This window comes from Salvelinus sp. IW2-2015, linkage group LG32 (assembly GCF_002910315.2).
Source record: "Salvelinus sp. IW2-2015 linkage group LG32, ASM291031v2, whole genome shotgun sequence".
NCBI classification, from domain to species: domain Eukaryota; kingdom Metazoa; phylum Chordata; class Actinopteri; order Salmoniformes; family Salmonidae; genus Salvelinus; species Salvelinus sp. IW2-2015.
Genome location: NC_036871.1, coordinates 7039837 through 7054040, shown reverse-complemented (window position 1 = coordinate 7054040; position 14204 = coordinate 7039837). Strand labels below are relative to the sequence as shown.

General features: G+C 43.4%; 1 protein-coding gene across 1 annotated transcript in view; it reads right to left on the bottom strand.

Annotated features, from left to right (window-relative positions):
- The window catches only part of LOC111957062 (low-density lipoprotein receptor-related protein 8-like), a 181249-nt gene that overhangs the window by 91630 nt on the left and 75415 nt on the right, over positions 1-14204 (bottom strand). Inside the window, 1 exon segment of the mRNA XM_023977787.2 lies at positions 377-499. Coding sequence (XP_023833555.1) covers positions 377-499 — 123 coding nt within the window.

Sequence of the window (14204 nt, the reverse complement as noted above, 5' to 3'; positions counted from 1 at the left end):
GCTTGCCCCTGTAGTATTAATACACTTTTACTTCGTCACTGTCTGCATCTGCGTCTTACCTGAAACTTGATACTTTTTGTGCGTATGTAACATTTCTGGAATCTTTTATTTCAGCTCATGAAACATGGGACCGATACTTTACATGTTACGTTTAGATTTTTGTTCAGTATAGATGGTTGGGTAATCATGTAAGGGTGGTTGAGTTGGGTTTAGGGTGGTTGGTTGAGTGACTATGGATAGCTTGMTACACTTGGAATGGAGTGGTGGAATGACAGAATGGGGAAACGTTGAGTGTTTGAGTTGGGTGAGTGTTGTTGGGTGACRGCGAACGGGGGAAACCATTAGCGTTGAGTAGACCAAGTCAGCTCAGACTTACTACAGGTGGCGTCTGCCTCATCTGAYCCGTCGGGACACTCTGGTTCCCCGTCACAGCGCCAGCGGCCTGGTACACACTGGCCGTTTGCACAGGCAAACTCTGCCGGYGCACACGTCTTCCTGGCTGCTCAGAGAGAGAGGGAGGGAGAYAAGAGAGGGATGTTGGGAAGACGGAGTCACTGATCATTCGTTCATTACCCCCCCCCAACTCTTATCTAACTCATCACGCATTCTCTCCTACCCTCTGTCGGTCTCTGAGAGCATCTAGTCTAATCCTAGCTGCAGGTCTTTCCACACGGCAAAAGAAAAGTGGATGCTGATTGCTAAATGCTGTGTGCTCTGGGTTATACTGAAGCTTAGTTTTCTTTGTTCCAGACATGGTTATCGAAATAGACTATGACTGTAGACAACCACGGACTGATAGAAAGCAAAGGTCTTACTCTTTCTGAATGGAAATGTTTGTGGGGAGAAAAGACTGAAAGAAAGACCCATACAGACAGACGTTGCTCCCACCAGACCTGGGTTCAAATACTATTTGAAATCTTTCAAATGCTTTTTMGGGGACTTMTCTATTGGTTCCATTGCAACAGGCAAGCTCAATCGAACACAAGTTAGTAGTTGAAATTATTTCAAATGGTACTTGAAACCAGGTCTGATTAWCACATAGTACAGCCCAGCCCTGCAGATCACCATGGTGATGAGCCGACCCAGCAGACCGGCTGTGTTACCGCCATAAAGCGTTCGCCACCTGTAGTGACGGCACACGCATGGCAACGAAAATGCAAACACAGCCAACACAGAGGTCAGAGCCATTCCATTTCTCTGGGCCATTACCCCAACTGCAATGGGACTGGCAGTGCAGTTAGTCTAATAAAATCAAACCGTAAGAGACTTTCAGTCTAGCTTCCTGGTGTTGTTCCACTGGCCACTACTTTTCAAGAGGTAGAGGAAGCCCAGGCTTAATGAGTTTGGATTATATTTTGGGGTTGCTGTTTCTCTTCACAGTTGTGAAGATGAAGCAGAGAGGCCCTGGTGGGTACAGAGAGACAAGGTGACCCTGTTATTTTGGATTGTCTGCACCTCCTGTCTGTCTGCACCTCCTGTCTGTCTGTCTGTCTGTCTGTACCTCCTGTCTGTCTGTCTGCACTCTCCTGTCTGTTCTGTTCTGTCTGTCTGTACCTCCTGTCCTGTCTGTTCTGCTGCCTCCTGTCTGTCTGTCTGCACCTCCTGTCTGTCTGTCTGTCTGTCTCGGTCTGTTTGTCTGTACCTCCTGTCCTGGCACCTCTTGTCTGTCTGTCTGTCTGTACCTGTCTGTCTGTCTGTCTGTACCTCCTGTCTGTCTGTCTGCCCTTCTGTCGTCTGTCTGTCTGTCTGTCTGCACCTCCTGTCTGTCTGTCTGCACCTCCTGTTCTGTCTGTCTCTCTGTATGTCTGCCCTCATGTCTGTCTGTCTGTCTGTCTGTCTGTCTGTCTGTCTGTCTGTCTGTCTGTCTGTCTGTCTGTCTGTCTGTCTGTCTGTACTCCCTAATGCAGAGAGACAACAATATTAACAAGACCCTGTGGTTTTCACATTGAAATAAACAGATGGGATAGACCCAGTGAGAATAATTGGTTGACGTCATTTCAACGGCAAAACTCAACCGGTTTTTGCTCATCTGAGGAAGGAAAGGATGTATGCCCTGCTGTGTGCATATCTTACTGTTGGACGGTTCGGAACCACCGTTGCGTGAAAAATAGCTGAAAATGTGTTGTCTCCCCGAGCTAACGATAGGTTTAAGCTCAGCAGGATAACAATAAAGTGGTACACAGGAAACCTGGGTAGGAATAACAAAGAGGTAGAACATCTTTTGAGACACTCTAAAAGCGTAGACAAAGACCTTTGTCTGCAGGGTATTCAATTGTCCCACCTCCCCTTCTCTGTCCCATTCCCTCCCTTTCTCCCTCAGTCCACAAGTAGGGCTGGCACAACTACCGTATAATCGGAACCAACGATTATGGTTYAAGACCGTCATGAAAATAAAATAACCGTCGTAACCGTGTTTTTTGTTGTTGTGTGGAACGAACAGATGACTGAAGATGGGACGGCTTGACGGCTAGTTAAGTCTTGGTCCAAGTCTGACACAGCAGACCGACCTGGCTATTCGTTTCCAGTGAAACTATCTGGAAGTTGTTCCCAGTCAGACTCAATGAGGGTATTTCCCAGTCAAATTCTATTGGGGCCGTTCCCAGTCAAAGTCAATGGAGCCCATAGTGGTTCACTCTTTGATAATTACTAACGCCAGCTTGTGCCATGTGTTTGGATTGACTCTCTCCTTTTTAACTAGGCTAGGTTTAAATGTTAGGCCCATATGAGAGAGAGAGAGAGAGAGAGAGGAGGAGATAAGAGAGCGAGCAAGACAAAAGGCAAATGAGATGAGTGGATTTGAGTGGAGAAACGGTGATACAGAACAAGAGCAATAGAGAAATGAATGATGAATGAAATTCCAAAAGGAGATGAGAATCGAGAAGGTTAATCTAGTGTTGGGTTCTAACTTGAAATATATTTATTCCTGTCACTATATAATAACTTATTGGCTACGTTACATGTATGATCTGTGTCAATGAAGGGTGAATAAGGGATGTGTATGGAAAGTCATTGAAGGAGGCAAAGGGCAACAGTTAGTCTCTGATAAGGCAGGCCAGCTGCGGAACCAGGGAGGAGCGAGGAATTCGGCTGGAGGTCAAGTCAACAGATTAAGTGASAATAAACCTCTGGGAGGGGGGCCAGAGGGGCCCACCCCAAAGACCCTCCTACTACAGTCCTATCTCACACACATACACTTCAACGCCCACGAAGGTTCTAGCATCAGGCAGGGCCATGACTACACCAGTGAGAGGAAKCAATTCAGTTTCTACCTAGCAACAGAGATGCAGGGCCTACCTAGCATCAGGCAGGGCCATGACTACACCAGTGAGAGCAACCAATTAAGTACCTATGCACCCACACACCCACCAGGGTTTTTGTCAGGAAAATGATGGCACCGGATTTTTGACCTGCAAACATTTTAATTTCCCGGACATTTGAGAAATTTACCAGACCCATATACAGTGGGTGCGTAACCTGATTAGGGTGTCCACCCACGGTGCTCAGAATGACAGAAATCACATTTATAGTATGGCCATTCATATACAAATAGAATGCAAGTGGAGGATGCAACGACGTGCGGTCCTTCTCACCYAATTCTGACGTGCACTTTGAAGATGTTAGCATAACTGTCCTCAGCCAATAAGACGAGTAACAAACAGAAAAATCACTAGCCTATGTCAATCTACTGTCCCCCATGGTGGAAAAGTTGACCTATTCTATTGGTCAGCTTGTCGAGAAAGCTGACCAATTCAAAACAGACTCTGGGACAGCTGTGAGAGGATAMATCCCAAATTCATAAAATAAGTAGGCCAAGGCTACAGATCAGAACGTTTAGCTTAAAACGCTGAGAAACTATTATTTCTTCACGTTATACGCGCAACAGCGRGCACAAGGCAGGAGGCTAGTTGCATTCATCACAGAGACACACACACACTAAAACAAACACACACACACACACAGCAACACCCTCCTCTCCCCATTGGTTTCCTTCTCGTGTAAGCAGTCTATGGACAAGGTATGACAGAAATCTATGCTTTGGTTTAGTTTCCCTGGCACTGATTCCACATGCTAACATTTAACAATTTGTGGCACAAATCCCATTCAAGTCATGGGATTTATATTGGTCCCCCTTGAATGGGATTTGTGCCACAAATTATAAAAACGTTATCATGTGGAAACAGTGCCAGGCRAACTTAACCAAAGCATGCATTGCTTTCATACCTTGTCATACAATGACATTTTTGTAATTTGATTGAACTATCCCTTTCATAGGTAATGCATCAATAAGCACATTCTCTTGAGCAACAGAAGAGAAATGGCCTCATTAGCCTAGAGTGAATTGGGGAAGTGTTGTCTGAGCAGGAAACATAATGGCTCCTGTTAGGCGCCCTCAGCGGCATTGTCAAAAATCGGAGAGCAGTGTGACGCGACTTCCGCTTTTGGACGTGCGCCTCGCTGTTTACAGTCCCCGGTGAAACATATAGCGGATGAGCAATGGCACGTTTGCTAGCTTGCTCTCTGAAGCGGTTTCCATCCAGAATAATAACAAGGCGTCAGTGGTGGAAAAAGTACCGATMTTCAAACRTGAGTAAAAGTATAGATAGATACCTTAATAGAAAATGACTCAAGTAAGTGAAGGTCACCCAGTAAAATACTACTTCAGTAAAAGTCRAAAAATATTTGGTTTTAAATATAKWTYWYTATCAAAAATGTAATGTAATTGCTCAAATGCATTTAAGTATCAAAAGTAAAAGTACTAATCATTTCAAATTCCTTATTTAAAGCAAACCAGACGCTATTAAATTTACGGATAGCCAGGGGAACTCTCCAACACAAACAAATCATTTGTGTTTAGTGAGTCCGTCAGATCAGAGGCAGTAGGGATGACCAGGGATGTTCTCCTGATAAGTGTGTGGAATTAGACCATTTTTCTTGTCCTGCTAAGTATTCAAAATGTAACGAGTACTTTTGCGTTTCAGGGGAAATGTATGGAATAAAAAGTACATAATTTTCTTAGCAATCTAGTGAAGTAAAAGTAAAAGCCGTCAAAAATATAAATAGTTGTCACGCCTGACCATAGATTGCTTTGTATGTTTCTATTTTTTGTTTGGTCAGGGTGTGATGTGGGTGGGCATTCTATGTTTGTATGTCTATGTTTTCTATTTCTATTGTGTTTGGCCTGGTATGGTTCCCAATCAGAGGCAGCTGTCAATCGTTGTCTCTGATTGAGAACCATACTTAGGTAGCCTGTTTTCCCACTTTGAGTTGTGGGTGGTTATTTTCTGTTCAGTGTTTTGTGGCACCTTGCAGAACTGTTCGTTTGTCGTTTTGTTGTTTTTGTTCGCGTGTTCATCTTTATTAAAAGTATTATGGATAAGGTACCATGCTGCACTTTGGTCCTCTTCTCCTTCTCCCGACAACAATCGTTACAATAGTAAAGTACAGATACCCCAAAAAGCTACTTAAGTAAAAATACTTGAAAGTACTACTTAAGTACTTTACACCACTGCAAGGTGACACTCCATCTTAACTCCTCCTCCACATTTACTGGATTGGTTTAACAGTGAAGAAGAAAACCTCGCCCGCCAGTTTGACCAGTAAACTTTCCCAAAAMTCCCTGTTTTTGGGGAAATTCAGGTATTTTGGGAAAAAAAACTGTGATTTGTTTTTATTTGCTGAATTTCTTAAGAGTAGAAAGAGTTACAAATCAGGCCAAGGGGAGAKTTCAAATGTCGTGCAATGCACACGAAAGATTGACATCTTGTGGCATTTGAGACTAACCTACTCCCATCCATAAAATATGTTTTGCTTGAATCRCAATCGCTGTACAGTAGCCCTAGTTGCGGAAATGGATTGTTTACTTTTTGGCACACTTTGTGACAACCACTGATGTAGGCTAAAACTGGTWAATAAATACATTTAATTGATTTCACTGAATGGTAAACAATTGGATTTCACCCAATACTATTCCCAATAGCCAGTAGTTCCAATTGAACTGCAATCGAAAAGGGTAATTATTCAGCCAATTGAACCAACMGTGACAAAAATTCCATGTTGATCAATTCCTATTGTATTGGTTTTACTCGTTCAATTAGGGGAGAAAGTGGAGACAGACAGACAGTTYCTCAGTGGTAGTAGATCACTTATTGACCTGGACACAGAAAACTGTGGCGAAGAGGCACAGTGGCTGTGTTTACACAGGCAGCTCAATTTTGATATTTTGCCACTAACGGTCTTTTGACCAGTCAGATCAGATCTGTTGATCAATTCTTGTCTTGCRGCTTTTTGTTCTATGTTGCTCTGTCTGTATGCTATGTCTTGCRTGTCCTATGTTGCTCTGTGTATGCTCACTGCTCAATGATTGTTTATATTGTAATTGTTTTTAATAACRTGCCCAGGGACTGRGGTTGAAAATTAGCCGGCTGGCTAAAACCGGCACTTTTATTGAAACGTTGATTAATGTGCACTGTCCCTGTAAAAATAAAATAAACTCAAACTCAATCTATTGCCAATAATTGGGAAAATTGAGCTACCTGTGTAAACACAGCCAGGGACTCGGGTGACATTATCTTCTCCGCTGCTACTGCTGTGCATTTGAGCATTCTCGTTAGCTGGGGTCCTGGAGCATGCGTACCCGTTTAAACCAAGATTCAATACGATTCTCACAATGATAACACGCCATTGGCCTACTGAATAGCTGAATAGGGGCATCAGCACTTCTATCCCAGAGAGACATCAGTAAACTGGATACAATGTCATACCATGCTAGGGCCAGGATTTTTTCAAGACCAAGTGACCCAACTAAGCAAAACTTTGAACCCTTGTTTATGAGATCATCGGTGATCAAATTCCAGTCATGTCATCAGGAAATACTCCTGGTCCTCGGTAAGAACCATTCATGGCCTATAATTATCCCCTATAAGTTCAGCTGCTAAGCCTGATTTAAGACCCTGAGCTTTAACCCCATGTGATTCCTCCTCAGTAGAGCATGGCCTACAGAGATCAGGGGTYTGTTCCAAATGGCACCCTATTCCCTATGTAGGGCACTACTTTTGACCAGAGGGCCCTGGTCAAAAGTAGTGCCCTATATAGGGAATCAGGTGCCATTTGGCCATTTGATCAGAATGTGGTCATACTGTAGCTCACTGGACAGATATGATCAGAGGATATGTGAGTGGGAAAAAAAGCACAATGCTCCCTCTGAGCCACATTGACATTTGGAAGTAGCCTTTCATTTATTGAGCTCCTTTCAGGTTTCACTGCACATTTTCTATTTATGGTGAACTTAGGCTACCCTGATCTCCTCCTCCACMGACACCCACACACACAAAAAACACATCAAATACATAAAACACACAAGAAATACACAGTACACACACGCACATAACAACTGCTCTCGTTCACACACACAAACTGAGGTTGGGCGGTATCAAGATTTTCATGCCGTCATACCGTTTCTGTACCATACCGGGGTATACAGTATTACCGGAAGTGCACACAAGGGGCGCTATTTCTATTATTATATTTTTCTTCTTCTCTGTATTAAAAATCCTACCGTCAGTATTTCGAAATACCTGGATATACGGAATATTGCCCAGACACACAGGCACACCCACACTTCAGTACAGTTCCGGTAGTTTCACAACCCTGCCCCTTAGCACCGTTAAAACCCACTCCACTGCYGCTTTCTTTGCTGCTACCTTACCCTGTGTTTACTCTGTGTGTCTAGTATCACGCTATACAATACGCCGACAGTCTAAGCTTCACAACCGCACACCATTAGAKAGAAGATCAAGTCACATCTCTGGAAGCTCTGCGAGAATGGAGCGATGAGAGAGCAAACGAGAGGTTGCACTGTAGAGTACAGGAACACAAAGATGGATGGAATGATTGATTTAACTTACCAATATAGAGCCACCAGCAGCCAGAGAAGAAACATTAGACTCTATAGGCTAACATCAGTTAAGACAGACTAGTCATATTGGCGAGAGGAGATAAGTAAGAGTATGTACTGGCAACAAGAAATACATGGATGAAATGAATGATTGATTTAGCAGACCAATGTAGAGCAGTCAGCAGCCTGGAGCCAGATAAGATGGTGCAGCASATCAGTTAGGTTAGTCATAGCAGTTCGGTGTGTCAACATCTAACACTCTACAACCATCTACAGCTCTGAAACGGCAGCATAACACCAGTGCAACATTGATGAAATGCCATCCAGTGAAACTACAACTGCCAGAGAGTCTAAATTCAAGCCGCATTATGTTCTCCTGAAATAATCTTTTGTTTGAAATAGCAGGGGGGGGGGGGTCGTCGCGGAGAGTCTGGTATTAGGTGGCGGGGAGTTGCTTCAATTCTCCTTCACTGCTGTTTTCAAAATCTCTAGGAAGGGTCATGCGGTGACACTGTTTTCCTCTGCTGCCTCCAAATCCCGCTTTCATTAAAAAGTGAGAAGGAAAATAAAATGATTCCTCAACACATCTAAGCCTGTTGGGTGGGATGTGGTTTTGGGGGTATGAAAATGTGTTAAGAGGATTAATTTCTCTGTAATACTGTATGTGTGTGAATCTCTGCAAAGTTCACACAGAAGCCAATAAAGTAGACTTCTGTAGTCATTTCTCGATAATGAATCAATATTTCGCATGTTAAAGAGATAGCTCACCCCAATTGCAACATAAGATGGTTGCTTACCACACATACGATGGTTCCTTACCCTGAAAGTAGTCTAGGGGCCAGAGGGGTATAATACGGTACAAAGCAAGATCAAGGAGTTAGCCAGCTAAGTAGCCTAAATATTCTGAWACAACTTTTTATTTCTTATAAAGATAAGCTTGAAATTGGTATGGTCTAATTGACGCAACAACCAAWAACACATATCGAACTTTAGATTTCTTAAATGAACCAGAAAATCATATATTTCTGGTTGTTGGTCAAAGTAAGCTAGGCCAACCTGTTTTGTACTATCCTCTCATGGGTGACTGTAATCCATAGTGGAAATGTTTTGGGCTACCCATTGACACCAATTGCTACTTTTGCATTATTGACCAAAAAACGAATGGAACGAGAGGCAACACTAGTGTGTTCCAAATGGCCATTCATTACCCTCTAAGTAACATCTAATCATGTAATTGAGTGTTAAAGAAACCATCTGAACCGTGGCTAACCCCATAGACTACTTTCAAGTGGGAACAAACTCTTTAACTGACATTGTAATTTGGGTGAACTATCCCTTTAAATGAATGGAAGTCTTGTAACCTGAAGGACCAAATTAATATTTGACTTGCAGCACTGCACTAGGTGCCTCCCAACTAAAAGGATACACAAGCTGCCACTACTCTCTGTCACCTGCATCTGTAGCCATTAGGAAACGTGTCACGCTATCCGAGTGAACATTTAGGGGAGATAGGGAGTACCATACACAGCCTAACAGCTGAAACCTTATCTGGTCTGGTCAGCCWCACATCCAATTCCACTGAACCGTGATCCAATCTACACACTATCCAGGGAGACACATTTTCAGCTGCTGTCATACCCAACACTATAGTAGTCATTGCCCAATGGACTGAAAACGGAGAATTCTCTCAGAAGCAGTCCAAGGATATACCATTGAAAAAGCTATTTTTTCATAGTGCCATGTTATATGATTTATCTACACTGAACAAAAATATCAACGCAACATGCAACCATTTCAAAGATTGTACRGAGTTACAGTTCATATAAGGAAATCAGTCAATTTAAATAAATAAATTAGGCCCTAATCTATGGATTTCACATGACTGGAAATACAGATATGCATCTGTTGGTCACAGATACTTTAAAAGAAAGGTAGTGTCCTGGATCAGAAAACCAGTCAGTATCAGGTGTGAACACCATTTGCCTCATGCAGCGCCACACTTCTCCTTCATAAAATMTGATTTGATTTGACATAGAGTTGATCAGGCTGTTGATTGTGGCCTGGGGAATGTTGTCCCACTCCTCTTCAACGGCTGTGCTAAGTTGCTGGATATTGGCGGGAACTGGAACACGCTGTCGTAKACGTCGATCCAGAGCATAGCAAATATGCTCAATGGGTGACATGTCTGGTGAGTATGCAGTTCATTTTCAGCTTCCAGAAATTGTGTACAGATCCTTGCAACATGAGGCCGTGCATTATCATGCTGAAACATGAGGTGATGGSGGCAGTTGAATGGCACGACAATGGTCCTCAGGATCTCATCACGGTATCTCTGTGCAATCAAACTTCCAGCAATAAAATGCAATTGRGTTCGTTGTCCGTAGCTTATGCATGCCTATACCATAACCCCAGCGCCACCATGGGGCACTCTGTTCACAACGTTGACATCAGCAAACCGCTCGCCCACACAACGTTGTCTGCCATCTGCCCCGTACAATTGAAACCGGGATTCATCTGTGAAGAGCACATTTACAGTGTGCCAGTGGCCWTTGAAGGTGAGCATTTGCCCACTGAAGTCGGTTAAGGCGCCGAAATGCAGTCAGGTCAAGACCCTGGTAAAGACGACGAGCACGCAGATGAGCTTCAGTTGTGCAAACCCACAGTTTCATCAGCTGTCCTGGTGGCTGGTCTCAGATGATCCTGCAGGTGAAGAACCCGGATGTGGAGGTCCTGGGCTGGCGTGGTTACACGTTGTCTGCGGTTGTGAGGCTGGTTGGACATAATGCCACATTCTCTAAAACGACGTTGGAAGCGGCTTATGGTAGAGAAATAAACATAAAATTTTCTGGCAACAGCTCTGGTGGACATTCCTACAGTCAGCATTCCAATTGCACGCTCCCTCAAAACTTGAGACATCTGTGGCATTGTGTTGTGTGACACAAAASGGAACATTTTAGAGTGGCCTTTTAWTGTCCCCCCAGCACAAGGTGCACCTGTGTAATGACCATGCTGTTTAATCAGCTTCTTGATATGCCACACCTGTCAAGTGGATGGATTATCAAGGCAATTATCTTCGCAAAGGACAAATGCTCACTAACAGGGATGTAAACAAATGTGTGCACACATTTTGAGAGAAATAAGCTTTTTGTGCGTATGGAACATTTCTGGGAATATTTTATTTCAGCTCATGAAACATGAGACCAACACTTTACATGTTGKATTGATATTTTTGTTCAGTGTATTTCCTCAGRTGAAAGATCAAGAACATGAGAGCACTAGCTCAGTTCAATTCGACCAGGATTTTCACTTTTATGGCTATTGATACATATACAGTATTATTCATGTTCTTTTGACAGTTCTGTTATCTTAATCAAGTACCACTGCTGAGAGATCAAGAGCATGATGTAATGCGAGTTCACAGGCCATGGGGCAGAGCACGGAGAGAGCTGGCAGCCTCTGTACAGAGATCTCAGGGGAGAAAATTAGAGGCGTGAGTTTACAGTAAAACACAAAACTAGCAGGTCAATTAATTAAACACACACACACACACCATTACATAATCTTTGTTATGTAAAATAAAACTATACTGGAATTTAGAGCATCAAAACCCCACACGGTCTAAATGCTTCCTCGTCTTCAAGCGCGCGCAAACGCACACACACTCGTTGCCCAGCAAAGTGTATTCATCCACAGCCAAGCTCCAGTTGGATCAGTAAAAGACTTGTTTTTCAAAGGGACCAAACAGAAAAGAACAAGTATGACTCAGACAACGGGGCTGTGTCCCAAATGGCACCCCTTTCCCTATTTAGTGCACTACTTTTGACAACGGTCAAAAGTAGTGCACTATGTAGGGAATAGGGTGCCATTTGGCACGCAKYCCCAGTGTTTCAYAGGGAGATTATTGGAGATTAATGAGGACAAATTCCCACAGCTCTGATGATACTCTGTTGACGAGGCAATCTGTCTCTGTTGGCTTCAGTCAAAACACAGAGGCTTCATTATACTGATGATCAGTATCTTTCTGTCAAAATCATTACAGCACTGGGGACCAGCTTTATGTTGTGTGTGTGTGTGTGTGTGTGTGTGTGTGTTGTGTTGTGTGTTGTGGTGTGGTGTGTTGTGTGTTGTGTGTGGTGTGTGTGTGTGTGTGTGTGTGTGTGTGTGTGTGTGTCATCTCATCCACCAAAGTGTAGCACCTCCACTTAGGTGACACCACTGCAGTCATTTTTCTCACAGTAGTAATCCATCATAACTACACACACTAGAGGCCTAAATTGAATCCATAATCAAAAAACAATGATCGGCTATGGATAATACAACGACGTTACGACAAAACACCGTAATTGAGACCCATTAAGGCAAGAGGCTATCAAATGAACTGCCCATAAAGATACACAGAGTCTGGGCAGTAAAAAATAGCAGCTGTGTCACAACACTTGTATACTGGCCAGACAGTGGAGGCTGACACAGAGGAGCTACGGTGAATCAGATAGTGGACTACGGCCATTTGTTATCAGAATACATGATACAGCTCTTGATACAGAGTAGAGAGTACGCAGAACAGTTAGGGCATAATTGCTCAACAGGTACAATGGTTTATTACCTGTTCTAAGCACATATGAGTCTTTATGATGTCTCATTGTAAGGCTTAAGTTTATAAAAAGGTCTCTATGTAGGACATTTTCAACTGACCCAAATGGCTGGTATTTAGCTCGTCYGGATCATTYTGAGATGATAATAAGACATTATAAGAGGTAATACATGCTTGTGACAAGTCTCACAATGCCGTATAAGCACCACATTATGCATTAACATTTACATTTAAGTCATTTAGCAGASGCTCTTATCCAGAGCGACTTACAAATTGGAAAGTTCATACATATTCATCCTGGTCCCCCCGTGGGGAATGAACCCACAACCCTGGCGTTGCAAGCGCCATGCTCTACCAACTGAGCCACACGGTGTTAACGATGTACACCAATTCCTTCCAGTAATAGAGGACCTGTTAAGTTTGGTTTTGTTGCCAGATCTGGTTTCTTGACACAGGTTTAGCACTGTGAGTTCCATGTAGTCATGGCTCTATGTAGTACTGTGTGTTTCCCAGAGTCTGTTCTGGACTGGGAAGAGACCCCTGGTGGCTTGTCTTGCGGCTTATGTATAGATTTTACACTGTGCATGTAGAGCTCGAGTCAACTCCACTCTATTGTACCTCAGAGGAAAGCGACGGACGATGCTTAGTATTTAGTATTTATTAGGATCCCCATTAGCTGCTGCCGAGTGTTTTTTTGGGGGGTGTGTGTGTATGTGTGTGTCTCTTCACAGTCTACATTGAAGATGTGAGGTGTTGCTTTATCACTTGTTTTTTTTATCAGATTTTACTGCTCGTTTGAGTTACTTGATGTGGAAGAGAGTTTCGTGTAGTCATGGCTCTATGTAGTACTGTGTGTTTCCCAGGGTCTATTCTGGACTTGTGGACTGTGAAGAGACCKSTGGTGGCATGTCTTMTGGGGTATGTATGGGTGTCTGAGATGTGRGTCAGCTGTTTGAACAGACAGTTCAGTGCTTTCAACACATCAACACCTCTCACAAAGACAAGTAGCGATGCAGTCAATCTCTCCTCTACTGTGGATGCATTATGCCCTAACACAGCCATATATGGACGTCACAATGGATCACTGTCGAGTGGTTGGCTAAATAAAGCACTGCAACTGGAAATGGGAGGTTAGCCTTTTGCCCTGGTTTTCGAGTGATTATCTACTGTTCCACTGTGCTCTCAGAGAATGACTGCAATAACGCAGAGTAGACACACACAGAAAGAGAGAGACACACAGAGTTACGCCCAGACAGAGTTAGACACACACACAGACACACACACACACATGCGAACAATCCAAGCAGTCAGTGGCTGAATCCCCAATCAACAGAAGGGACCCTAAAGACTGAAGAAAAGCCAGATAGCTGGAACAATGAACATTGACTGTAGTTATTATGCATTTCCCCATTGCCTACTCCAGACGTGAATTACCATAACACTGATACCGCCCGCGGTTAAAATCCCCATTTCAGATCAAATCTGCCAACAGCTAAAATGCAGCAGTGTAATTAAGACACTTGCTTTAGGGGTCAGATGCTGTTTGCCAATGAGCATAGGCTAGCTGCTCGTAAACACACGTGCGTGAACACACACACCAACAACACACACAGACACCGTGGCGATCACATACATTCTAATACACATCTGTGTGTGAAAACGATTGCATTTACTGCACACCCATGCCACGTATGGACGGACACGCACGCACGCACGCAC